The sequence below is a fragment of the Notamacropus eugenii genome, chromosome 2 (assembly GCF_028372415.1).
Source record: "Notamacropus eugenii isolate mMacEug1 chromosome 2, mMacEug1.pri_v2, whole genome shotgun sequence".
In the NCBI taxonomy this organism is placed as follows: Eukaryota; Metazoa; Chordata; class Mammalia; order Diprotodontia; family Macropodidae; genus Notamacropus; species Notamacropus eugenii.
The window spans coordinates 63,520,496-63,545,478 of record NC_092873.1 but is presented as its reverse complement, the minus strand read 5'-3'; the positions used below and the strand labels follow the sequence as shown (position 1 = coordinate 63,545,478).

At 45.0% G+C, this 24,983-nt stretch overlaps 1 protein-coding gene across 7 annotated transcripts in view; it reads left to right on the top strand.

Annotated features, from left to right (window-relative positions):
• The window catches only part of AGAP1 (ArfGAP with GTPase domain, ankyrin repeat and PH domain 1), a 694,274-nt gene that overhangs the window by 384,309 nt on the left and 284,982 nt on the right, over window positions 1-24,983 (top strand). For all 7 annotated transcript variants that reach the window (XM_072640680.1, XM_072640679.1, XM_072640678.1 and 4 more), the window contains one exon: window positions 2,232-2,324. In XM_072640680.1, the coding sequence (XP_072496781.1) occupies window positions 2,232-2,324 (93 nt within the window). The remainder of the gene's footprint in view (window positions 1-2,231; window positions 2,325-24,983) is intronic.

The window sequence follows — 24,983 nt, the reverse complement described above, 5'->3', positions numbered from 1 at the left end:
TGAGCATGTCTCTCTAAGAAGATAAACTGTAGAGTGAGTGGTGGTCTGCTTTGGTGAAAGACGCCCTTGGTCTGGAGCCCCTACAAGGGACAGAGTCACAAGTCTGGTCAAACAAAACTAAACAAAAGATAGCGTTTGTGAGGGACGTGCCCTGGCAGGGCATGTGCCACATGGGCTGGTGTGCAGGGCAGTGAAAGGTTGTTTTGGGGTCATTTCTTTTTGGTTTTGGAATTCTTTCTTTATCCAATGTCATCAACTCCATGATGCCAGAATAGAGTCTTAGCTTAGTTCTTCAAATTCGAAAAACCAGTACATTTACCATTACTATTGTTTCCTTCTTTGGTGTTCAGGAATTGGGGCGGCAGGGTTGGGGGGCTGGGTCCTGGGTCGCATTGACAAAGTGACAGCAGAAGAAATAAACTGTCCAAGGTATATTGAACACCTACTGAATGCCAGATGACTGTATACAATCGACTTCTCCAACATGGCTGGAGATAATTCAATAAACTAATATCCATGTGAATAGATTCATATTATGCATTTTACCACTTTTCAAAGAATTGGGGGGAAGGGGTCACTCATCCTTAAAACCATACTGAAGACTTTTTGTTCTCTCCTCTTCAACCTTGTGGTCATCATAAATTCAGTCTAATTTGATAGGCATTTAATACGTACCTACTGGGTATTGAGGATGCAAAGATTTTTAAAATGGAGCCATCCTGACCCCCTAGTAAGAGCTTACATTCTTTTGGGGACTAGGGGTGGGTGAGATACGCACTGAGAAGGGTAATTTAAAGCAGCATGAGATAAGGGCCAGGGAACTTTTCAGATAAAGGATCCAAAGCAGACTACAGGAGGGAGAGAACAAGTTGGTGGAGGGACTTTCCAAACTGGAAGTCCCCAACCATCCTTTCCCTTTCCCTCTTTGTCAGTCTGTGATTCAGACTCTGTGTGTCTGTCTCCCTCATGCCCATGGACACATACCCTGAGAAAGTTGCCAGTTTGGGCCAAAATCAAACCAAATTGTCCCTTCCTTTGCCTTGCCTTGAGAGTAACATTCTGGTTTTATTCTTTGTTTAACAAGTCCTCTGCCCCTTCGTAACTCGTCCTTGGCAGTGGCTCTGAATAAGGTTCTGGGTATTGATCACAACAAGCCTCTGAATCTAAAGCCTCCACCAGTCACTCACCCAGTCACTCCGAGTCTCACTTGGCACTGCCAACGCTTCTCCTAACACCTTGAACTTGGGTTTCACGAGCTTTCTCGCCACCGTTGCACCGGACACCACGACTCCCTCCATTTCATATATCATCTAAGATTTGAAAAGCACATGAAAATGTTTCCCCATTTTCAATATTGCGTGAGTAATGTTCCCATTGAAAAGTAATGGAGTGAAGTTGTCACTTGTCAGGGAGGTTATTAAGGAGGACGAGTCCCAGATCTTTCTCTCATAATAAAATAAATCTGTCAGAAAATCATTTTGCTCACACGTTCTCATGCCATAAAAGACGGGGCCCTGAGATGGGGGCACTCCTTACGGTTTGCTTTAAGTAAACTCATTGTGTATTTCCTCGGTTCCATAAAGGAAAAAGTGGTTGTTTCATTCAGCAGCACCGACATGCCTAGAAACCGCGGCTCTCACTCTTGGCCTCTGAGCCCCCCTGAACCTCGCCACGTTGCCTGAAGGATGCTTCCTCTCAGGATTTCTATTTATTTAGTTCAGAACAGAATCAGACACAGACTTGACTTTGAGGTTGCTACTTTCTCACCTCCCCAAAGCAATAAAAAAATTTAAATGAACTTGTGACTAATCAAGGGCATGCCATTAAATTGCCCTGCCAAGCCGTTAATAGAATTTTAAAGTCATTTCAACATTAATTAAATATATAAATCGATACAGCAGGTTTTCCAAATCTGAAGTTTGAACCCTCTTTTTTTTTCTTCCTTGTTACTATTAATGGAGGCTTGGAAAATGCCTTTTCCTGTTGGGCGTTACTTTCCTATATGGTCCATTGGTTTCCAGTAATTGAATTTTGAACTCTTAAAAAAAAATTAAAAGATAATTTTGTAGTGGGGTGGCGGGAGAGAAAAATGGAGCTCTGTTCCAAGGCCCAAGTCAGTGGTTTCAGGATGTGCACCCAAATCTGTATTTTCAGAGCATGTTCTCAATGGGGGAGGGCCCATCTAGGAACCGCTGCATTTCTCCGATTGCTAACTTTTCTTTTCTCTGCAGTCTCGTAAAGGGAGCGACCCAGACAAAGAGAAAAAAAGCCTGGAGAGTCGAGCGGACAGCATTGGAAGTGGCCGTGCAATTCCAATTAAGCAGGTACGTGGCTTTTCCCCCCTCCCTGTCCTTTTTTTTTCCTTTGCATCGGAGCCACACCTCAGCCTGACGCTCACTGGAGGATGCTGGGTCTGTGAGCCGACGCGTGTTTGATGTGTTCTGTTGATGAATGTGGAAGTCACTCACTTGACATCAATTAGGAGAGGTTCCTGTGTGTATTAAAATGGGATCATTAGAATAAGAAGAGGGAGAATGTGGCAACCTGGCCTAATGAAGTACAGTCTGCCCGCTCACATATGGAGGGCTTGGGGAGGCTGAGCTGCCTTCAAAGGCTGCCTTTGTGGCCGGCCTTTGATTGGGCCTTGCGCTAAGCCTGGCGAGGCTGCTCGTCCACGGGGGTAAATCAGAGCTCGGTACAAGGGCCCCTTGTGATCCAGCCTCCGCCTGATGCGGCCCTCGCACACGGACATCTGAACACCGTTTCAGGCTGGTCTGTAACAGCGAGGCAATTAGTTGTGATAATCTAAGCCCGTGTGTCAGCTGTGGGCCCTTGTTTGTAATTTGCTAATGAAGGAATTGTAACTTTGATTAGGCTTGGGTTCATTTAGACCTTATTATATCGGTGCACATTTACAGCTGTAATGGGGGGCCTTAATTAAACTTCCTCATTACACAACAGGATTTGGAGTGGAGGGTTTGTTTTGGCCTGGGTGGCTCGCCTGGCCCAAGGTTTCATTAGCCCCAAAACTGGAGGCAAAATGGCCCGGAAGGATGCATGTTGTTTCTTAAGCGAGATTGTCCTTTGGTCAGGGGACACTTAGCAGGAAGACACAAATAAGTAGGTCCCAAGGCTGGTGCTGGGCACTCACTCAAAAGCAAAATAAGGCTGGAGAGGGGGGTGCAGGGGGAGTAGGGGGAGTCATTCATCCTGCAGCAAAAAGTGGCTAATGGACCCGATATTTCTTGTTCTATTAAAGCGGAAAAGGGGGAGAGAAAGAATGGAAAAAAGGAAGGATAAAAGAAGAAAAGGGGGAAAAAGGAAGGGAAGAAGGAAAAAAATGAGAGGGGAAGGGAAAGGGAAGGAAGAAAGAGGGGAGGGAGAGAAGGAAGGAGTCAAAAGGATCAAGATAATGAGAAGTAAACGAGAGCAAGGAGGAAGCAAGGGATAGAGAGAAAGAAGAAAAAGGAAGACATAATAAAGAAGAGAAGGGTGAGTGAGGAGGAGAAAGGGGAAAGAGGAGAGAAAGAAGAAAGAGGAAGATAGTGAAGGGAAGGAGAATGAAACGAGGGGTGAAGACGAGGGTTTACCTCTTGGCTGTTCCATCTGAGGCTCATTCTCACCATTCCCAGTTCTGCCCTCACCTAGTGCATTTCCCTCTAGCTGCTTCTCATCCCTCTTTGAGCAAAATATTCTGGCCTACGTGCTCGAGCTCGGTACTTAATGTGGCTAGGAAACAACTTTTGGCCTCTTTAACTTCTCTTGGGGCCAGCGATGTTCCACATCCACAGCCCAAAAGGAGGGAGATTGAATGTCCATCTCTGTATTAGGAGGAGGCAGCCTGTGATCTCATGGGAGAGCAGTCTTTGGGCTCATAGTTAGGAGCCCCAGCAGACCTCCCCCTCCAAGGGCAAACCTTGAACTTGGGAGACTGACAACATCTAGTCAAGGGCACGCCACTGCCCTTCCTCCCGGGTTTCCTTTAACACTGCGTCCTAGGGGTCAGCCAAGAAAACTGGCATTTTATCAGGAACCACAGCAGCTCTAACGAGCTTCTGAACTGGGGATTTTACATTGTGAGGAAAAGCTCAGCCTACATTATAAAAGGGACCTCTCTGTCCAGCAAGCTCTGCTCTGTGGCAGCATTTTGGTCAAAAAGATGTTTTACCCTCAAACCTCCCCTCCGCCCCCCATGGAATTTATTGATTCTTTCTTCTCACCTTCTTGTCTCTTTATTCTTTAACTCCCTTTCTCTACAGACCTTTAAAATACATATATTTGTAAGTATCTAGGGGGAAAGAGACAGAGAATATTTGCATACATGCACATAGCTGTCAAACCACTTTATATTTGAATGATTTTTTTAATATACTTAACTCCTTTCATTTTTGAAATTGATATCAAGAAATGTATTCCTTTTATCTGGCAAAACTTAATACAATGCATTACCTCAATTCTTGTATTTAACTTAGTGGAAACGCTTATTAATATTGGCAATGCTTCGCGATTTGAGCAGCGTAAGGCTGCGATTTAATTGAAACCTTAACACAATTTTGTACACAGTTAATTTGCAGAGGACACTTCCTTTTCCTGGCTAGATTTCCAATATATGTGGGGATTGGAATAGACTGTCAGGCGTAAAATGAGTATTATGCAGTCCCTGAAAGCCTTTTCGTCGTCGATTTGCAGAATGATCTCAGTCCAAGTCCAAGCAGTGACAGACCCAGAGGTGTCTCTTCTGAATGTCATGTGCAAAGGCAGTGAGTCCCAGAGGATGGAGCACTGGACTTGGACACAGGGCATTCTGGGGTCCAGTCTCATCTCTGTCCATCAGCAGATGCATGACCCTGGACAAATCACTGCCCCCCTGTAAAATGAGGGTCATTGTATCTATAGGTTGTTATGACAACCTATTAAGTTTGATGTACAGGAAGAGCTTTGCAAACTTTAAAATTCCATGACAATATCAGTGATGGTAAGAGGATGGCAGGCAGCCCAGCCTGTGACAAGAAACTATCCTTTTTTTCTTTTTTCGTTGTGAAAGTAAAATTTGTATTAATACTTTTGTATCTCACCTGCAGTCCCCAATATGATTCTCCCTCATCATTCCAGGGAGCCATACCTTATAAGGAAGGACAAAAAAAGGAGAGAAACAACAGCTCAGGAAAACCAACCGATATATAAAAAAGAAAGTCAGCTGTTACATGCAGTGAGTGTCCAGGGCTATCCTGAGGCATTTCTGTACATGGGAGCCCCAAACCGAGGAACTCTACAGCAGGAATGAGATCAGGAACCTGAAATGGATCACTGAGATCTCTTCCAGATACAATGTTCTAGGGCTCTAGGGCAGGAAAATCTCAAACCTGGTTTCTAGGTGTAATTCTAAATTCGCTTCTCTTGGTTTCTCATTTTGGAGACGGCCTTTTATTGGAAGCTTAGTTTCTATGATGTTTAGAAATGGCTATTTTATTTATAGATATGCCTGTCATGGTAGATTTGGTTTCAGAGGCCTGGAGGTCAAATCTCACTCTTCCACCATTACGATCTGTATGGCTTCAGGGCCTCAACTTCCCTCTACTGTAAAGTGAGGGTCTTGGTTTCACTAGATCATCTCTAACGTCCCTTCTAGATCTCAATTGATGCCTCTTACAGCCCATGAGCATGTGTCTCTTTACATTGCCTGTGTAAGCAAAAAAGATTATGCAGGAAAAGTGTTTGTATCCATGGGAGCTACTCATCATCATATATCAACCCAGAAGCATTTAGTAAGCACCGACAAGGGACCAGGCACTGGGGATACAAGTAGAAGGGATGAAACAATCCTGTGCACAAGGAACTCCCATTCTTCTGGGGGAGTCTGCTAGGGCATAGAAAAATAGAGGCAGCATCCAAGGAAAGTGAATAAATTTAAATGTATGCAGAGTTCGCCAATACAGGTGGGTCTGGGAGAGAGGATGCTAGTAACCAGTTGTTATATGCTCAATAGAATGGAAGCAGGAAAAAGGAGGACTCTTTCTCTGGTCCTGTTTAGGGTTTTGTTTCGTTTTGTTTTTAATTTTGTTTGTTTATTTTTTATCCTTCCCTTTCTATCTGGTAATTATATTGGGGTTAGGAATTAGAGTGAGGGTTAGAGCCCTTCCTCCGTCCTCTCTTGTCATTCTAATATATCCTCACTACCTAGCACAATTGCTGGCACCCTGAAGGATCTAGACAGAGCAGAGAGGGACCTTACTGGACCTCGAGCCCAGCTGGCAGCCAGGGCCCAGCAAGGTGAAGTGAGTTTCCCAGAAGCACATATCTGGACAGTGGCAGAGTCAGGATGCACCTGTTAAAAGGTAGGTCTTCAGATAACTATAGATAAGATTGAGAAACATCTTCTCCAGATTTTTGCTACAGTCAATTGCATAACCAAATTGTAGTAAGAAAAATTTTTTTTAAATTTGCTCTTTATTTGAAGGTACTTTTAAAGGGATTTTGGAAACAAACTTGGAAGTATTGACTGTCTGAGTCACACCTTCTGAATTCCCCAAATCCTACATTTGTAGTTGAAGAGAGTACAGGGATGAATGTACTTTGGGCTCCCGCACAGGCAGCTCAGCACCTGCCCAGAGAATGGCTGATGCCTCACTGGGAAGGAGCAGTTGGACACTTTACTGTCATATCCGTTTCCCTCCTCTCAATTCTGTGTCTTGAGCCATTGAGAACCATCTCTTGCCATGGGCAGCCTGTTGTCCCTGGGCTGTCCCTGGGCCTTGTGTCTGACTTCCTCTTATTTCACCGAGGGCCTTGTCCAGATCTCAACACAGCTGCCATCAATCTGCCAGTGCACTGACAGCGTGTGTGCAATGCGCTCAGCAATGGGACATGGGGCCAAAGGTAAAGCCAGGATGAATTTTCCAGTCTTTTCCCCATAGAGTTTATCCATTCTCATTCTTCTTCCGAAGGAGTTGAGGTGTCTTGTCCCAAGTTAGAAATGGGGGTCAGCCATCATGATGGCTGTGGTTGGGGTGGTACCAACCTCATGAGGATGGGGTGGTACCAACCTCAGAGCCCCTCCCCCAATCCTCACTCTATCTGGCAAAGAATTTCCTGTCATCACCGACTACAGGTGGACCTTGGTAGTGATGCCCCTCTCTGGTCACAGCAGCTTTGCTGTGAGAATTGAGGGCTGGTACTAGTGCCCCATTGGGGGAGTAGAACAGAGAAAGCCCCGCCTCCACTAAAAAATAAATGCCAGGTTGAACAAGAAGCATGTTCAATAAATGTTATAAAATTAGAATTGGAAGGAAGCTCAAAAGTTGTCTGACCCAACTCTCATTTTGCAGATGAGGAAACTGAGGCCCTGGCCTGGGCAGTGACTCCCAGGTCACATGGGCAATCAGCAAACTCATCTGATCACAGAATCATAGATTTACAATTAGGCCTCAAACCCTTCTAGTCCAGACAGCTTCGTGGTGCAGATGGGGAAACTGAGTCCTGGGAGGACAAGGGACTTGTCTGGGCTCCCAAAGGAAAAAATGAGCCAAGCCGGGACCCTTGTCTAAATCCTCTAACCCCAAACAGCCTCCTGGCCAAGTACCTGAGAGTGATGTTATGGGCTGGCCAGATGAGCAGTGACCTTCCAACGGGAGTCAACTTCAGAGCTCCCCTCCTCCCAATAGTCTTACTTCTCCCCGACTGGCGATTTCATCACCACTTGCCTTGGTTTTGTTTTACAGGAAGCGTATTTGTCACTTTTCCCCTTTTTTTTAGATCTAGAGATTTCCTCCCTGGAATACAACTGTCCCTCTTTCTAGGGTGCGATTTCCTTGCTGGCTAACTTAAATATTACAGAGGGGGAGAAGGGGGTGATGAAGCAGCCGGCCATGCTCTCCTTCCCTGGCAGGGCCTTTCCAAATAAAAATGTGGAAAAAAAGGCCCCAACAAGAAAAATAAAAGCCAGAGGTTCAGCTCAGCGGTGAGTGGGCTTGTCATGTATTAATTTTTCATTGCTGTGGAGAATTGTACATACATAATCACTTGATTGCAGTGGGAGTTGGCGCGCTCCTATGGTGTCATTTGCATAAATCTTGTTAAGTCAATGGCAGTTAATGAAGTACAAATGAGCCTGGAGAAGGTGACATGCAAATTGTGGGTGGCAGATGGGAGGTCTGTTTTGGGGATGGCAGCTGGGTACTCTCCTTTCTTTCTTTTCTGGGGGTATTTGTGTGTGTGTGTTCTAATCTCAGGATGTCCATGGAGTGACACATCTTGGGGCCCTGGAATCATCATCCCCTTGGGAAGGTTTTTGTCCATCCATCTGTCTGTCCACCCCCACTCCGGGATTTTTCACAGCTTCTGATATATTTTGGTCCACACTCATCAGAAGCATCTGCAGCTACCGGAGCCCAGAGTTCCCCTTTCTCTTCTTTGAGGGGCATAGGAGATCTCATTCTTCTAGAGGGCTTTCTGCACCTTGATCTGCCTGGATTGTGCCTGGCCTTGATATGTCTTCCTTTCTTAGTGCCACCATGCCTTTGTGGGGGGAAGCCCCAGAGATATCTAAACAATTTCAGGAGCACAGGGAAGGATTTCATGCCCCCCCCCCAATCAAATATATAATTCAGATTCTGGTTTTGTTTTTTGGCAAATTGGATGTGTTTAACTGAATCCAGGTCCTCAATTTCAGGCAGGAATTTTCAGGGCAATCCAGTAAAATCCAACCCCAGTGAAGGCCATGACAGTTTCCTCTGACATGAACACACATTTCCGTGATGCCTGAAGGTTTGCAGGGAGCTTTACAAATATTGTCTCATTTGGTCCTCACAGCAACCCAGTGAATAGGATAACCCTATTATTATCCTCACTTTAGAGATGAGGAAACTGAGCCTGCCCAGGGTCATGCAGTGATTATTGGAGGCAGGATTTGAACTCGGGTCTTCCTGACTGCCAGTCTAGCACTCTGTCCCAGCATAATTCCCAGGCCCCCTCACAGTGTCCTTGCTCTGCCTTCTTTCTCCCCCCAATAGGGTACAGGGGCAGCAGACCTTTAGGATTATAAAGCTCATACCCTGCATCCTCCAAACTTTCTAAAGTATTTGTTTTTCATTTTTGAGAAGATCAGAAACACCCCATTCTTGAGATGGGGTGGTATACTGGCTGGGGTGACATCAGTGCTGAGCTAGGTATCTCCTCGTTTCTTGATATCAGGAGAATTCCAAATCATTCTCCTTATTTTGCAGGGCAGACACAGAATCAGGGAGCCTTTATCTTTGCCAATTCTGTGTGTGAACCCTAATGAGTTAATTCTGCCCAGTGCCTTGCAGGTTCTATGGCATTGGGGCCGACCCTCAGATCAGCATGGCGGTCCTTGGGTCTGTCAACGTATGGCCTGAAAGACATGAGTTTCTCTTGTCCAGCCCCTTCTCCTCCTTTAAATTCCTCTTTTGGGCCTTGAACCTCAATGTCCTGCCCACCCACCCCCAAGAAGACAGGGCTCCAAGAACACCTCTCTACCACCGGTGACAGAGTGGGAGTTTTTTGCCGCTATCTGAAGCCACAGAGAAAAAGCCTTCTCAAGCTGCGGGCGAGGAGCGTGCGCGAGCTGGCGGACTGTTCGCTCCGTCCTCAGCCGTTGGGCCTGTGAACTGTTTTGAAGTGGTCCAGGGTTTTGATTCCCAGTTGAGTCAAAAGAGGCAATTGTCAATTAAGTGAAAGGAACCACTGGAGTTAATCCCCTCAACCAACCTGCTGTAGGCCATTGACCTATGTTGGCTGGTACCTGGGATCAGCGTTGGGGGGTATATTGTACGGCACTGACTGAATAAAGATGACCTAATAGAGCTGACTTTAAAATCTCCTGAAAGTTCGACACTGTTCACAGCAAGTTGGGCCACTGATGAGTAGTCGTGCACTGCTCTCGTGGAGGAAGCCAAGTTCCAGACCAAGCCCGAGCGTCGTTGGGGTTTTGAGAGAGAGAGTAAAGGAAGGAACCTTGCCCCACTTCCCAAGGCCATCAGGAGGGTTAATTACCGAAGGTCTTTGGAGCGTGTTCTCTTTGCTGCTTCAAGGAACTGGTTGGCACGGCTCATGTTGATCAGGCCAGCCATGATGGGAGCCAAGGTGAGCCCAATACTTCTGGGAAAACACCTTTCACTCATGGGGCAAATCAATCCAGGCCATAGGGATTCCATTGTGTGCCCTGAGACCTGGAGAGAGATTCCTACTCCCTGGTTCAGCAGAACATCATGACTTCCTGGGGCTCTCAAAGTCCATCTTGTCCTGTCCCTTCTGCCCCGGAGGTTTAGGGACTGGCCTGAGGTCACATAGGTAGTTAGTGCCAGCATCAATAGATAGATCAATTGTCATTCTTCACTGAATGGATCAGGTGCCTATGTCACAAACGTCAGTCGCTGCAGATCTCATCAGCTTGAGGACAGCAATTCCAAAGTGTGATGTGTGGAATTTTCTGGGGTATTGTTGAGGTGGTTTTTTTTCCCCTGGCCAGCATTCTCTCTGGGTACACAAATCAAAAATGCCAAGTCTGAAACTGGAGTTGCCCTTAGAGAAGATCTAGTCCAAGTCCTTTACTTTCCATATGGGGAAACTGAGACCCAGAGAGGCAAGGAACTTGGCTGAGGTCACATGGGCAGTAAGCCACAGAACCAGAATTTGAATTCAGGTTCTGTGCCTTCAAATTCAGCATCAGTCTGTTAATTATAGAGAGAGAACATGGGACAAAACCTTTCTTCTGCTTAAAATAATAATTCAGCCGAAGGAATCTTCAGCTTTGAAGGTAGCTTTTCAATATGAATTCCCGGAAGGGTGGCAGAAACCAATGGCCTCCGCGACATTCAGTGAAGAAATCTCAGAAGCTGGTTTTGAAGCCCATCTTCCCATGTGCGCCCCTCTTTTAGGAGCCAGTTTCAATCCAACGCTGTCTGCCTGAGGGGGATGGTGTCAGGCGAATAACAGAATCTCAGCGGTCCAAAGAGGGCAGCCTTCCGACACTGAGAAACTGTTCCAAAAAGACCCGGAATAAAAGTCCCATCTGACTCTGTACACGTTCAAAACTTGAGAATTTCCACTGCAACTGATGGCAAACTTCCCTCAAACCTTCTGTTCCTCAGAATTGCCAGAATTCATTTTTCTCTCGCTTTTAGATTAAGATGAAATCTTTTTCTTGATTCCATTGCTTCAGAGATAGATTCATTAATGGATGTGTGCTTGCTTACTCATGGACAGGCCAGATGCCCCTGCCCCCATCCTGCCCACCCCAGAGAAGGCAAGGTCCTTGAGAGCAGGGACTACACTTTGGTGCTGTGCCCAATCCACTAAAATAGCTTCAGTTCAGGCCAGTCCAATCCCGTTTGATATGGATGATCACCCCATCTGTATCCACATCTGTCTTCTCAGAATTCATGGAATCTTTTCTCTCTGTTTTGACAGTGTACACAGTGCCTGGCACACAGTACGTAAGTGATTAAGAAGTACTTGTAAATGGACTGCTTTTGTGATTATAGGAAGGTCCCTGTCTCTCTGTGGCTGGGTGTGGCTTCTTCCACTGCCCACCCATCACAAAGCTCCATTTGAAAAACATTTCTTGAGTGCCTCCTGTGTGTTGTGTGTGAGGTGCTGGGGATAGAAAGGTAAAATATTCTCTAATCTGAGAAAGCCAACTCTCTACTTCACTTACTAACCCTGTGACATCTGAAGGTCCCTGTGGTTCTAACTCTATGATCCTGTGATACTTAAGCATGTCTTCTTTCTGGCCTCAGTTTCCTCATCTGGAAAATGAGGAACCTTGACTCTGACTTCTCTTTAGCTACAGTGCTATGACCTGACAGTCCTGGAATAGTCCTTTGCAGCTATTTTGGGGCACTGGGAGAGGAAGATGGAAGCAGAGAATAAGGCCTTGGTTTGGCTCACACAAGGGCCCCAAAGTGGAAGCTCAGAGGTGACAGAGACACCTCCAGATCATTGCCACCTTAGGGACGCAGACACAGGGGTGTCTCCAAAAGTTCAGAATCCATCTGTGCCTTAGTGACTATACCCACCCTTGGGCAAGAGGGTCTGTGAACTGTAGGAGGAAGAGGACGGAGGAGCCCAAAGAAGCTTCCTGGGGACTTAGCACCATCTGCAATGGGTCTGAGTTGTTTGGCATTTCCCTCCCAGGCCTCTCAGGAAGAAGTCTTTTGTGAGAGACTTTGCTTAATAATGATTGGGTGCTGCCACGACCTGTGAGATCTTGGAGTGGTCACCTCCTCTCTAGAGCCATCTCAGATTCTCCCGATGCAAAGGGATCTGGTTCGCCTCAAATTTCCCATCATCCTTTACCTTGTTCCTTCCCTCCTTTGTGTCATAAAAACTCCGAAGAGATCCCAGAGGTGCTTGAGTCCACTCTGCCTTCCAAAGAAACCCTTCAACCCCCTCATCCCTAGGAAGTTGTCTCTGAAAGGCCTCCAAAGATGGGCCAATCAGTCTGGCCATTACACTTTGGGACAGACCTTGTTGGGAGACATTTCCTTGCCCTTGAAGCTTCTACCTGTCTCTTCTGGTTCTGTCTGCAAGAGTTGAGCAGACCGGGTCCATTCCTTCTTCCCTGTCCTCATCTGCCTGGGCCTTCTCCTCTTCACTTGCAAAATCACCATTTTGGATTGGGTGATGCCCCAGGTCCCTCCTGAAATCCTACGTTCAGAGTCTTTGTTTCCTCCTCTGTCTCCCCAAATTCCTAATAAGCTAGTATCATGGAAACAACCCCCCAAGAGAAATGAACAATACAGAGGAGCTTGCAGCCAAAGACTCTTGTTCAGTTACATCAACACTGCTGTCCCATTATTCCTTGTCTGCCTCTGACCCCTCAGAAAAGACCTCCCTTCCCTCACCACCCCTCCCCTGCTGGGGCTGTCCCCACCTCCATTAGAATGGGAGCATCTTGAGGGCAGGGATTTTCTCTTGTATTTGTGTTCTCATCTGCTTATACAGTACCTGGTACTCTGTTTACTAGAGGCTTTTTTATTCATTCATTTAAAAACCTTTACAGACCTCTACCATAGTCCCCAGAACTTTAAGAGGATAGTATTAGGGTAGCCCCTTGTCCCAAACCATTTCTATCTGAACTCCATTGGAAAAGGATGAAAAGAGGGGAAAGATGAGAAATAGGCCTGGCTGCTTGCATGTATAGGGTGACCAAGTCCTCTCCGTAAGTTATTCCCTTTGGAATAATTTGGTTGATCAGACTCATCCTCTTAGAAAACTGTTGGCTTCTCTCCTTAAATCGTTGGGCAGGACTCCAGGGAGGGCTCCCAGTGGGCTCTGGAAATCAGAGCTAAGCTCAGAACAGTCTGTCAGATTGATTCCCTGCCGTCTCTTCTGCTTGACCAACTGCAGGGGACTGTTGTACCTGCTCCCTGGCATCACCAGAAAGAGAAGCTGTTCATTCTTTGCAACAGCAGCTCATGGGAAAGGGAGGGGTCCTTTAACTCACAGCCCACCAAGAAGATGTTTCAGGAGCAGACGCTGTGGTCTGGGGCGTTGAGGGGAGAGAACTATGGGTGACCATGGTTTATTTCCTCCAGTCAAGGTGCTCGTGGTAAGTCAGGCCACCATTGCTGCTGCAAGAGCAAAGATGGCTGACTTTGATTCATAGAACCATAGATTTAGAGCTGGGAAGGATATCACAGAGCAGATGAGTAAACTGAGACCTAATTCCATAGGGTCATAGATTGACAGCTGAGAGGGTCCTTCATGGCTTTGTAGTCCATCCCCCTTGTGAGGTCCCTGAGGCCAAGAGGTCACCCAGCTAGGAGGTGCCAGAGGTGGGATATGAACCCAGGGCTTCCTGACCCCCAGCTCGGCAGTCTATCCACTGCCCTACTCTGACTCTCTCGCAGCTAGCCAACACAGAATATGCATGGATTTATGTAAATGTCTCTTGCATCCTGTGCATATTTGTAAATGTTACTGAAAAAACAGATGTCGATGCCCCTGAGAAAAGATACTAGCATAATTAAGATTTTATTTTATTTTCATTGTAGAGAGTATCTACAGAGGCAGCTGGGGGATCGTAGACAGCCAGCCAGCCTTGGGGTCAGGAAGACTGAGGTTCAAGACTCACTTCGAACTCTTTCTAGCTGTGTAGTTCTGGGGCAAGTCACCCAAATCTCTCCTTGCCCACGGCAATTCCTAAGAAGGGAAGTTCATAGTGTCAAGAGATTCAGACCTGGAAAGGATCCCAAAGATCATCTTGTAGCCCAATCTCCCATTTTACAAATGAGGATATTGAGAGGCCCAAGGATTCTAAGATCATGCAGGTAGTGAAGCAACAAAAACAAAACTTCGGCTGAGGAGCTCTGTCCCCTGAACCAGTGCGCTTTCCACTTTACCACACTGCTCCTCAAGAGTATCAGTTTCTGGTTGGCAAAGTTGCCAGGCTGATGGTTCATTTTAAGAATGAAGTCACAGATTTGGCCCTTCCTCTCCAAAAAATAATATCACTGCTTGTACTTTGTTTATTTTAACTAATCATGTGTTGGCACGTTGTACATAGTCATTGAAATTGAGGCTTGGAAGGGACCCTGGACTGATTTGGTTGCGCAGAAGGAGGTTGACCCAGGGTACCTTGTCTCATGAAGGCCCTTGAATGTAGTCACCTTCCAGCTCCAGTCTTCTGTTCCATGTCCTTTCCTTTTACAGATGGAGAAACAGAGGCACAGGGTGGGAGGCTTAGAAAAAGTCACACAGCTCGATGGGAGTCTGTTTGTTGATCCTCCATCTTGCTTTACTTCCACCCTACCCCACAGCCTTCAGTTTGGGTTGCGGACGTTGTGTGGATTCAGAACTTTTAGGTGCCTAAACTATGCTAGCGTTACCTACACGCATCCCACAAAAGCCATTCAGTTCTGTTTTTGCTTAGTTCCCAAAAGAAACATGTAAACAAGCCCCCCTGAATTATTCTGATCTGACCAAAACCGGGAGGCACCTAGCTTGGTGAAAGTAGCACGATTCTTTAGGACGCATCATTGCCCTCTGGGAGACTGCAGCCAAGAGCCCCGGGATTGCAGTCACAGCATCACCAAATTCGAGAATTGCGAGGTCTCTCAGGGCCAAGGAAGTCCTCCTTTACCAGCCGTGGGACTCTGGGCAATCACATCATTTCCCTGTGCCTCATTTTCCCTGTTTATAAAATGCAGAGAGTGGTCTTTGTTGGTCCTTGCTAGTACTAGGCTTTGTCATAGAGAACGTCTCCAAATGTTAGCTGTTGTCATCATTCTGCATGCTCTCTGCTGGGGAGATTCGCATGTTTATCTTTACCGTAGCTTTTGGCAGTTGGTTTTGTAACTAATTATGTCAGTCCAGAATTGGCAGAATGTTTGCAAATGTGTTTGGTTTTGTCTGTTTCTTTTTTTTTTTTTTTTTTAGGGTGATGGTTGATGCTCTTTATTAGTCAATCTCATGCCAGGGCCAAGTCCTAATAATTTTTTTTATATTTGATTTATTTTCGGTGTTCTATAATCACTACCATATAACTTAGATTATTATTTTTCCTTCCCTCCCCGAGGCAGCATATAATTTTATATAGGTTCTACACATACATTCCTGTTAAATACATTTTCACTAAAGTCATGATGTGCTGAAGAATTAAAATGAATGGGAGAAATCATATAACAAACCAAAACGTAATACACACAAAAAACAAATGATCTGCTACATTCTGCAATTGAATTCCATAATACTTTCTCTGGATGTGGAAAGCATTTTGCCTTAGAAGATCATTGGGAGTTTTTTTAAGTCCTTGCATTGCAATGAAGGTCCAAGTCTACCAGAAAAAATTCTCACACACTGTGGTCGTTGCTGTGCACAAAGTTCTCCTGGTTCTGCTCCTTTCGCTCAGCATCAGTTCATATAAGTCCTTCCAGGCCTCTCTAAAGTCTTCCTGTTCATCATTTCTTATAGCACAGTAGTATTCCATTATATTCATATACTAGAATTTATTCAGCCATTCCCCAATTGATGAGCATCCCCTTGATCTCCAGTTTTTGGCAACTACACAGAGTGCTGCTATAAATATTTTTGTACATGTGGGACCCTTTCCCATTTTTATGATCTCTTGGGGATACAGTCCTAGAAGCAATATTGCTGGATGAAAGGGTGTGCATATTTTTGTAGCCTTTGGGCTTAGTTCCAAATTGCTCTCCAGAATGGGTGAATCAGCTCACAGCTCCACCAACAAAGAGTTAGTGTTCCAACTCTTTCACATCCTCTCCAACATTTATCATCTTCCTATTCTGTCATGTTAGCCAATCTGATAGGTATGAAGTGGTACCTCAGAGTTGTTTTGATTTGCATCTCTCTAATCAGTAGTGATTTAGAGCATTTTTTTCATATGACTGCAGGTATCTTTAATTTCTTCTTCTGAAATCTGCCTGTTCATATCCTTTGACCACTTATCAATTGGGGATTCTTGTCTGTTTCTTTGGACTTGTGGACCTGGATGATTTATCTTAAAGGCAGTTGGGGCAGCTGGGCATCTAGAACCTCAGCTAGGGTCCTAGTGTCCTTTTCACAGCTTCTGGCACTCTAGACCTTTAAAAGAGAGAGGGAGGTGGAGGGAGAAAGGAGCAGGGGAAGAGGGAAAAAGAGGAAGTGAGAGAAAGGAGGGAGGAAAGGAGATGGGTAGAAAGAGAGAGGAAGGAGGGAGTGAGAGAGAGTGAGTGTCCGACAGTGTGAGTTTTTAATCCATCCTTCCTTTTCTGGCCCTGGTATGATTTGAGAGCCTGAATTTGTCCCACTCTTTGTCAACAGTGATAAGGAAGCTGATGAATCAGTGTCTCTGGTGGGAGGCGGAGGGTCAGAGGGCAGCTGGACCAGCCTCTCCTGAACAAGAAGGAGCCCTCTGGGTCATTTAGCCTTTCTTTGAAGATGTCTCGCTCCTGATGTGACCCAGACCCCTTGGGCAGAGCTCTACCAGCTGGGAAGTTCCTCCTGACATCTAGCCTAAACTGGCTTCTTTAACCCTCCTGCCTTGTTACTGGTTCTACAGTCAGAAAATAGTTCATCCCCTCCCCCAGGTAGCCCTTGAGACTGGCATCATGTCTCTTCTTGGTCTTCCTTTCTGCTAAGCTTAGCACTCCTGGGTTCTTCATCTGATTCTCCTGTGACTGATCCAAAGTCCTTCGGCTGCTTGGTTCATCTCCTCTGGGTCTTCTCCAACTTCTCCGCGCTCTTTCCCAAATGGGGCTGGAGAAGGAGCCCAGGAGCTTTAGCTTTGTCATGAACTGCTGAGATCACCTGTAGTCAGAGACCCTGTGGCCAAAAATCATATAAATTTGGACCTGTCTCTGAACCTCCGGTGGCTACATCTTCTCTATCCATCCATCCACTGAGCTTGGCCTAGACAGCTCTTAGAGTCAGTGACCTCAGGCTCCCCCATCTGCCCAAAGTGTGAGACCTCAGCTTGGGAGGTATCAGCTTCTACCCTTGTGCCTTTAGCTCACCTGCATCCAGCTGACATACCTTAAGTAAAATTCTGTTCTCTTGCTTTAATTGTAGTGTGTGTGTGTGTGTGTGTGTGTGTGTGTGTGTGTGTGTGTGTGTGTGTGTGTGTGTGTGTGTGTGTGTTTGGAGCCAGGAAAATCTGAGTTCAAATCCAGCCTCAAACACTTTCTGTCTTTGTGACCTTGGGCAAGTCACTTAGTCACTCACTGTTTGCCTCAGCTTCCTCATCTGTAAAATGAGGATAATAATAGCACCTCCCTCCCAGGGTTGTTGTGATGATCGTATGAGTTATTAATTATAAAAGTGATTAGCACAACACCTGGTACATAGTAGGTACTATATAAATGTTAGCTCTTACCATTATTACATACATATGTAATATGTGTGTACATAATATATGTGTATGTGTATATGTAAAGCTAAGGAATCATACACACATACATACACACATATCCATATAAAGTTAAGCTAAGTTGATTTTTCTGTGCTTATGCCCAGTGAATTGGAAACTTAAACCATATGAGGTGTGCATTCTGATTAAGGGATTTCAGAAGTTGCTGATACACCAAACCAACACTTTTATATCATTTATTAGCAAGGAAAACCACTTTTACCAAAAAATAATCTGCAATATCGAAAAGATTTCCGAGCCTAAAAGAAATTAAAAATAAGACTGACTGATTTTATAGGTTCTTATGGGTTCCCTAAAATTACCTTGAAGAAATATCCCTTTTTTATATCTGAAAAATCAAATTCACCCATAACAAATTTGGGGGAAGGAGGGGCGGTAGGAGCAGAGGACCATTTGGGACTTGGAGTTTCAGACCTTAACCCCAACATTCACTACTTGACAGAATGACCTTTTCTAAGGTCACTGGATTTAAAAACATTTAAAAACTGGGTTCAAATTCTGCCAGAGCCAGGTACTGCCTATTAATAAGTATGACTATGGCTATATTACTTAACCTTTCAAAGCCTCAGTTTCTTCACCTCTAACATGGGAGGTAATGATCCTTGGAGTGTCTACCTAAGGGGGTAGCTGTGATCAGCACAGCGAGGATTCTTCCCAGGCTACCCACGCCCTCTCAGAGTTCCCAGTTGATCAATCAGCAAACATTCATACTGATACTATGTAACAGTCCCCGTGCTAAGTGCAAGGATGAATGCTCATCAGCTTTCCCTTCTCCCTGGATCTGTTGGGCTCCCACTCACTCCATTCAGTTAATTCAGAGTGCCATCCTGACCTTCTGGTGCCTAAAGCCAAGCCATTCTCATTGCCATTTTGTTGTTCTGCATTCCTAAGAGTTACATTTACCTCCTTTGCAATAAAATGTTTCCTCGAAGGCAGGCAATGTTTCTTTCTAGTCTTAGTAGGTAGACATTCTGTTCTAGGTAGCTGTAGTATAGTGGATAGAGCCCTGGGCTTGGAGTTAGGAAGACCTGAGTTCAAATGTGGCTTCAGACACTTACTAGCTGTGTGACCCTGGGTAAATCACTTACTCTGTCTTCTTCAGTTTCCTCAACTGTAAAATGGGGACATTTTAAGACAGAAGATAGTGTTGTTATAAACACTAATTCAGATATTTTTCCAACACTTAGTATAACTAAGTAGGCACTTAATAAAGGCTTATTTCCTTTCTTCCTTGGTTTGATTGACGCCTCCATGAGCTTCTCCATTATTCAAATCCTAAGCATCGCTAAGAAATTGCATTTGAAATTCAGGCTTGGGGTGGAAAACAAGACACATCCTTCAGCCCTATACAGGAAACTGGTCCTCAGCTTCCTCCTCTTTGAAAAAAAGTCCTTTCTAGCTACGAATTCTACATTCTTTGCCAGTCATTCCCCAAGTATTTTATAAGAGTCCAGTATGTGAAAGGCAGGGTAGCACAATGGCTAGAGAGCTGGCCTCAAAGCTATGCTGAGCCAGAATCCAATCCCATCTTTGCCATGCAAGGGCTGTGTGACTCTCGCCAGGTCATTTCCCTCTCAGAACACCCAGGCAACTCACTGAAATAGAGTTGCTGAGAAGGTACAGATCTTTAATGGAGGAGTTCCCTTATTTGGGAGTCCCTGTACTGACTCAGTCATGAGGCTGATCCTTGCCCTTGTGTGGCAGGCATTGCAGTAGCCAGGAGTGTGGGAAGGCAAAGAGGGAGACAAGCAGACAGACTTCTGTTCCATTGAGAGATATGGTATATATACACTGATGAAAAGATAGGAAATAATTTCAAAAGCAAGAGGGTGAGGAAAGAGAATTGGGAAATACTTTGTGGAGGAAGAGACAGCTAATCTGTGATTTTGTGAGGCTCCATGCTGGGAATACAGGCATGAGTTCAGATGTCCCATTCTGTCCTCTGGAGGCCAGCAGGGGAGAGTGGAGTAGAGAGAGAGCTGGCCTCTTGCCTACCCTGGCTCATTCACCCCAGGCGAGTCACTCAACTCTCTAAGACTATAAGTGACAGACAGGCTGGCCTGCTTTGATAGAGGATTGCCCTCCTTATAGGGTCCTCTATACCTATAGTTTTCAAAGTGTAATCTTTGGACCCCTAGGAATCCCCGGAGACTGTATTAGGAGGTCTGGGAGGTCAAGGCTATTTTCAAAAATAATACTAAGATATTATTTGCCTATTAAAATGCTCCTCCCTTTCCCAAGCATGATACTGGATTCTCTTCATATACTTTACCAACACAATATTTCTCAACAATTTGAATGCAGAAGCAGATAGAAGAATCCAGCTGCCTTTTATTAAGCCAAGAGATTGGCACACACACACACACGCACACACATATGTATATATATATATAACAGGGCCACTCCTCTCTCTTCCTTTTGTTTTGGGATATATCATGTTAATATGTAATGGATTTGTTCATATTATTTTAATTACTTCGTGGTTTTGAATGTTATCAGTTTTTATTTAGAGTACAATAAATATTGTCCATATGAATAAAAGCTCTTTGGGGACCCTCAGTTTTTAGGGGCATAAAAAGATCGATCCTGGACCAAAAAATTTGAGAACCCATACTTTGTACTGGGCCTGTCTCTAGCCCTAGGCCTCCCCTCAGGGTGCTTACCTTCTACCAGGCATCCTATCTCCTGACTCTCCAGCCTAAGCACTCTAGAAGACCCCAAAGCTGGAGTTACTCTGAAGGTAGGAATGAATAGTCATGCCTTTTCTAGCTACTCTTTCTAATTGGAGTATCTGGAATTTACGGTCTCTCTAATTGGTTGATTACCAGCTCTTAACAACACACTGTCCTCACTCTGGGCCTTGTAAATTGCTTCCCGGCAGCTACCAGCATGTTAAATCTTCCCAGCACTTGGCTGAGGTTGCACTGACCTGTGAAGAAATAATGCAGAGTAGCCCATCAAAAAGAGATACTTGTAAACTCATCGGAGGCGTCAATGTGTGTTAGGACGAGCAAGCAGGCTGATGCTTATTGCTGGGGAAATTAAAGAGAGAGTTTTGTGCTAAGAGGCAATCCAGAAATTAGTTCCTGAATTAGTTGTTAATTGATTTGGTAATTCCCCCGGGTCCGCAGGCCCTTTTCCCCCCTTCCCTTTTTTGTTGTTGCATTCAGTTAACAGTGACTATTCCCAGAGCCCTTGAAATATTTTTTCCAATTAGATCAGACGTGCCCTTCCTTGGGAAGAGGGACTTGAGCTCTTGAATACCTGCTTGGAATAATGCTCTAGGCAAATGGGATGGATCTAGAAATGCCTGTGCATTGCCCGCCCCCCCACCCCGCCCCGCCCCGCCCTGGCATGACCATCTGTGCAGGCATAAGGAACCTGCTGCTATCTTTCTGCCTTGGCATTTACTTTGACACTAGTCTCTGTACTTGGATGGGGACACTCTCCTTTCCCTGGATACCATGTGAGCTTCCCAAAGCCTGGGGCTGTTTCCTTTTGTCTCTGTATCTCCTGAGTCTAGAACAAGGCTTAATACAATGGATGATTGATTGATTTCCTTCCCAGAAAGTGAGTGGAGGCATTTACATGTGTGCCTCTTGAGAAAATGGAGCTCATTCTCTCTCCTCTAACTTGGCGATGCCTAGAAGGATTCAAATGACCTTAGGTTGGTCAGAAAGGGCTCTTCTTGACTTACTTTAGCCTTGTTCATTCATTCCTTCCAAAAGCATTTATTGTGCCAGCTGTGTGCCTTCCATTATATTAGGTACTGGGAACCAAAGACAAGAATGAACAACCATCCCTACTGTCAAGGGACTTACATTCTACTGTTGGGAAACCAATGCACACAAACGCATACATACAAAATGGGTATCAATATATACAGTGTAGCACCTGGAAGGGATCATGCGGATAGGACTCCTCTAGATAGTGGCTTTGATACTTTGAAGGAAATTAGTGCTTCTCAGAAGCAGAGGGCTTCCTAGGCATGAGGGAAAGGGCTGTGCAAATGTGCAAAGGCAAGAGATAGGATGCCATAGAAGAGGAGCAGTAAGGTGGCCAAACCAGTTTTCCTAATTGGGACCTTTGGACAGGTATGGAGGGAGGTGTCAGGTGCAGTAAAGCTGCCTTAGAAAATGCCTTCTTTCACATATGTGGTCAGAGATGTTTGTGACCATTAGGATAGCTGTCGGAGTTCTCCATCTGCATCTCTTCAATCCATTCACCTTTTCCGAACCTCTAGATGGTTGCCCTCTTTGAAGAACCACGTTCTCTTATTTCCTGCTGGTCACTTTGGGGATCTGGATGTCTGCTTACAGTTAAGTACATTAACTCTGTGCTTATTTGAAGTTTGAGATGCTAGCTTCCCATACTTCAGCAGGATATTGAACTTCAGACTTTGGAAAGAATGTAGACCTCAAAAAAAGCATAAAATGTTTGAAACCCATAGTGATTTTTTTTCTTAAAGAACATAGAGCTATGGCCTAATGTAACATGGACAGTCAAATTCCTTGGAAGGCTTATACATTCCTTGCCAAGCTTTGTAGGATCCTTCTGTTTTCTTGTTGTTCAGTTGTGTCTGATCTCTGTCACTCCGCTTGAGTAAAGACACTGGAGGAGTTTGCCATTTCTTTGTCCAGCCCATTTTACATGATGAAACTGAGGCTAACAGGGTCACAAATCCAGTGTCTGAGGCAAGATTTGAACTCAGGTCTTTCTGACTTTCACCCCATCACCTAGCTATTCCATTTTCTTCTAGGTCTTTATGTTATGGGATTGGGGGAAAAAGCAACATTTTTATTTAACCCATAATTTAGGATTCATAATCACAATTTTGTCATTTACCTGAGGCATTCTAGACTTAAGCTTTGAATTGAAATACTTTAGCATCAGCTGTGGCTCTAAGGAGTGTGCCTCAGGCCATTGGAAGGTTGATGTCATCCCCTTTCCGGACAGGCCAATCCTTCAGTTCCTCTGAATTGAGGTCACTAGACATAGAGGCAGTAAGTACAGTGAAAGAATGCTGGGTCTAGAGTCAAGGGCCACCTGCCTCAGTCTCCTCATCTCTATGGGGATAATATTAATAGCAGTGATCTCCCAGGGTTATTGAGAGGATAAAAAAGATATTTTGAAAAACACTTTGCAAACCTCGGAGTACAATATAAATGCTAGCTATTATTCTTATTACGAATCATTACGGTTCTTCTCTGGGCCTCAGGCACCTCCCCTCTAAAATGAGGAGGTTGGCCTCAATGGAGCTTTGACTGATTCCAAGACTTTACTGGGAAATGAGATCACCATAGTTGATCATTGTGATTTGTTCCGTGAATACATCTCCTCATTTCTTTCAAAGGCTCACTTTCGTTAAGGATGTTTGGGGACACATTGGGACATATGTTATCGTGAATTTAAAAGGCCATCTGATCTAGTGGCTGGAATGCCATGTTTGGAGTCCAGAAGAATATGTTTAGATCTCATTTCTGTTCTTAACTAGCTTTGTGACCATGAGCCACTCACTGAAGCTTTATAAGTGTCAGATGGTAACCCAGGACTTGGTTACCATGACTCACCAAGCACTTCCTGAGTACCTACTATGTGCCATGGACTGAGTGCTAGCTCCTGGGGACCTGGTGCCTCTGGCATATCCCTGTAATTGATCTCAGTTAGAGATGGGTTTTAACAAGGCCCCATTGTCATAGGATGATGCTTTGAGCCTCCCAAGGAGAGGGATGAGGGGAGAACAGTTATAACCCATGAATCACCATCTCTTTTCTAGGTGACTCAGTAGCAAGTGTCATTGCTGGCTATATTTGCTAGATTAGAACTACCCTGATGACTTCATCAAGAGAGTACATCACAGGGTTCACGCTGAGTGTCAGTGGTACATAGAAAAGGATGACTCCTTACCAAATATCTTAGACTTTAAAACATAAAGAAATATGTCTGGATGGTTCTTAAATGGACATAAGCTTCCCTGATCAACAGCGATCAATAGTCCATAGTGCCAGATGCAAGTTACAGGAAGGGGTGATACACCTGGGGCATTCAAACATCTCTACCGATCTAGAAATTCAAACACACACAAAAAACTTTCAACTATCAGAGCTCATCGTGAGATCATACAGGTGACACCAGGAAAAGGTGGCATTTGAACTTGGGGCTTTAGGCTCCAAATGCAAGACTCTCCACTTCCCCTCCTCCCCCCAGCACAGGGTCACTGCACCCAGAATGGCCCATGCTGTATGGGATTTCCCTGGGATATATGATTCATGTTCTCTCTGAAAAAAACGTGCATTACGTACCTACCATGTACCATGTGCAGTGCTAAGTGCTAAGGATACAAAGAAAGTCAAAAAACAGTCACTGGCCTCAATACTTCCACCTACTGATGGGGAAACAACATATACAGAAACCAGTAGCCAAGCCTTCAGTCAGCAGTCAACATTCATTATGCCCCTACTATATGCCATGTACCTGTATGTACAAAGTACTGTGCTAAGTACCAAGGATACGCAGAAAGTAAAGAACAAGCAAATAAAATCAGTCCCTGTCTCAACAAGCTCACATTCTAAGGGGGAGGATCACAGGAGAGTAACTGTATGCAAACAAGTTATGCTGTTATTCAGTTACCTCACTTGTGTCCAACTCTTCATGACCCCATTTGTGGTTTTCTTGGCAGAGATACTGGCGTGGTTGGCCATTTCCTCCTTCAGCTCATCTGCTAGATGAGAAAACTGAGGCAAACAGGGTGAAGTGACTTGCCCTCAGTCACACAGCTAATAAGTGTCTGAGGCTAGATTAGAACTCAGGAAGATAACTCTTCTCAACTGTAGGCCAGGTGCTCTATCCGCAGCACCACCTACTGCCCTAAACAAGCCATGGACAGGACAAAATGAATGTAATCCCAGAGGAAAGGAAATGGCACTAATTGTTTCTGAGAGTGATACAGAGTTACTTTGGAACAAAAAACTACTTTTCACTGTTCTTTCAGAGCTGGAGGGGAGCTCAGATGCCATCCCTGGAAAGTGGGTGACAATAGGCAATGAATCCTCATGGACATTTGGAAGGAGGAACTGCTTTGACGTTTCCTATGTTG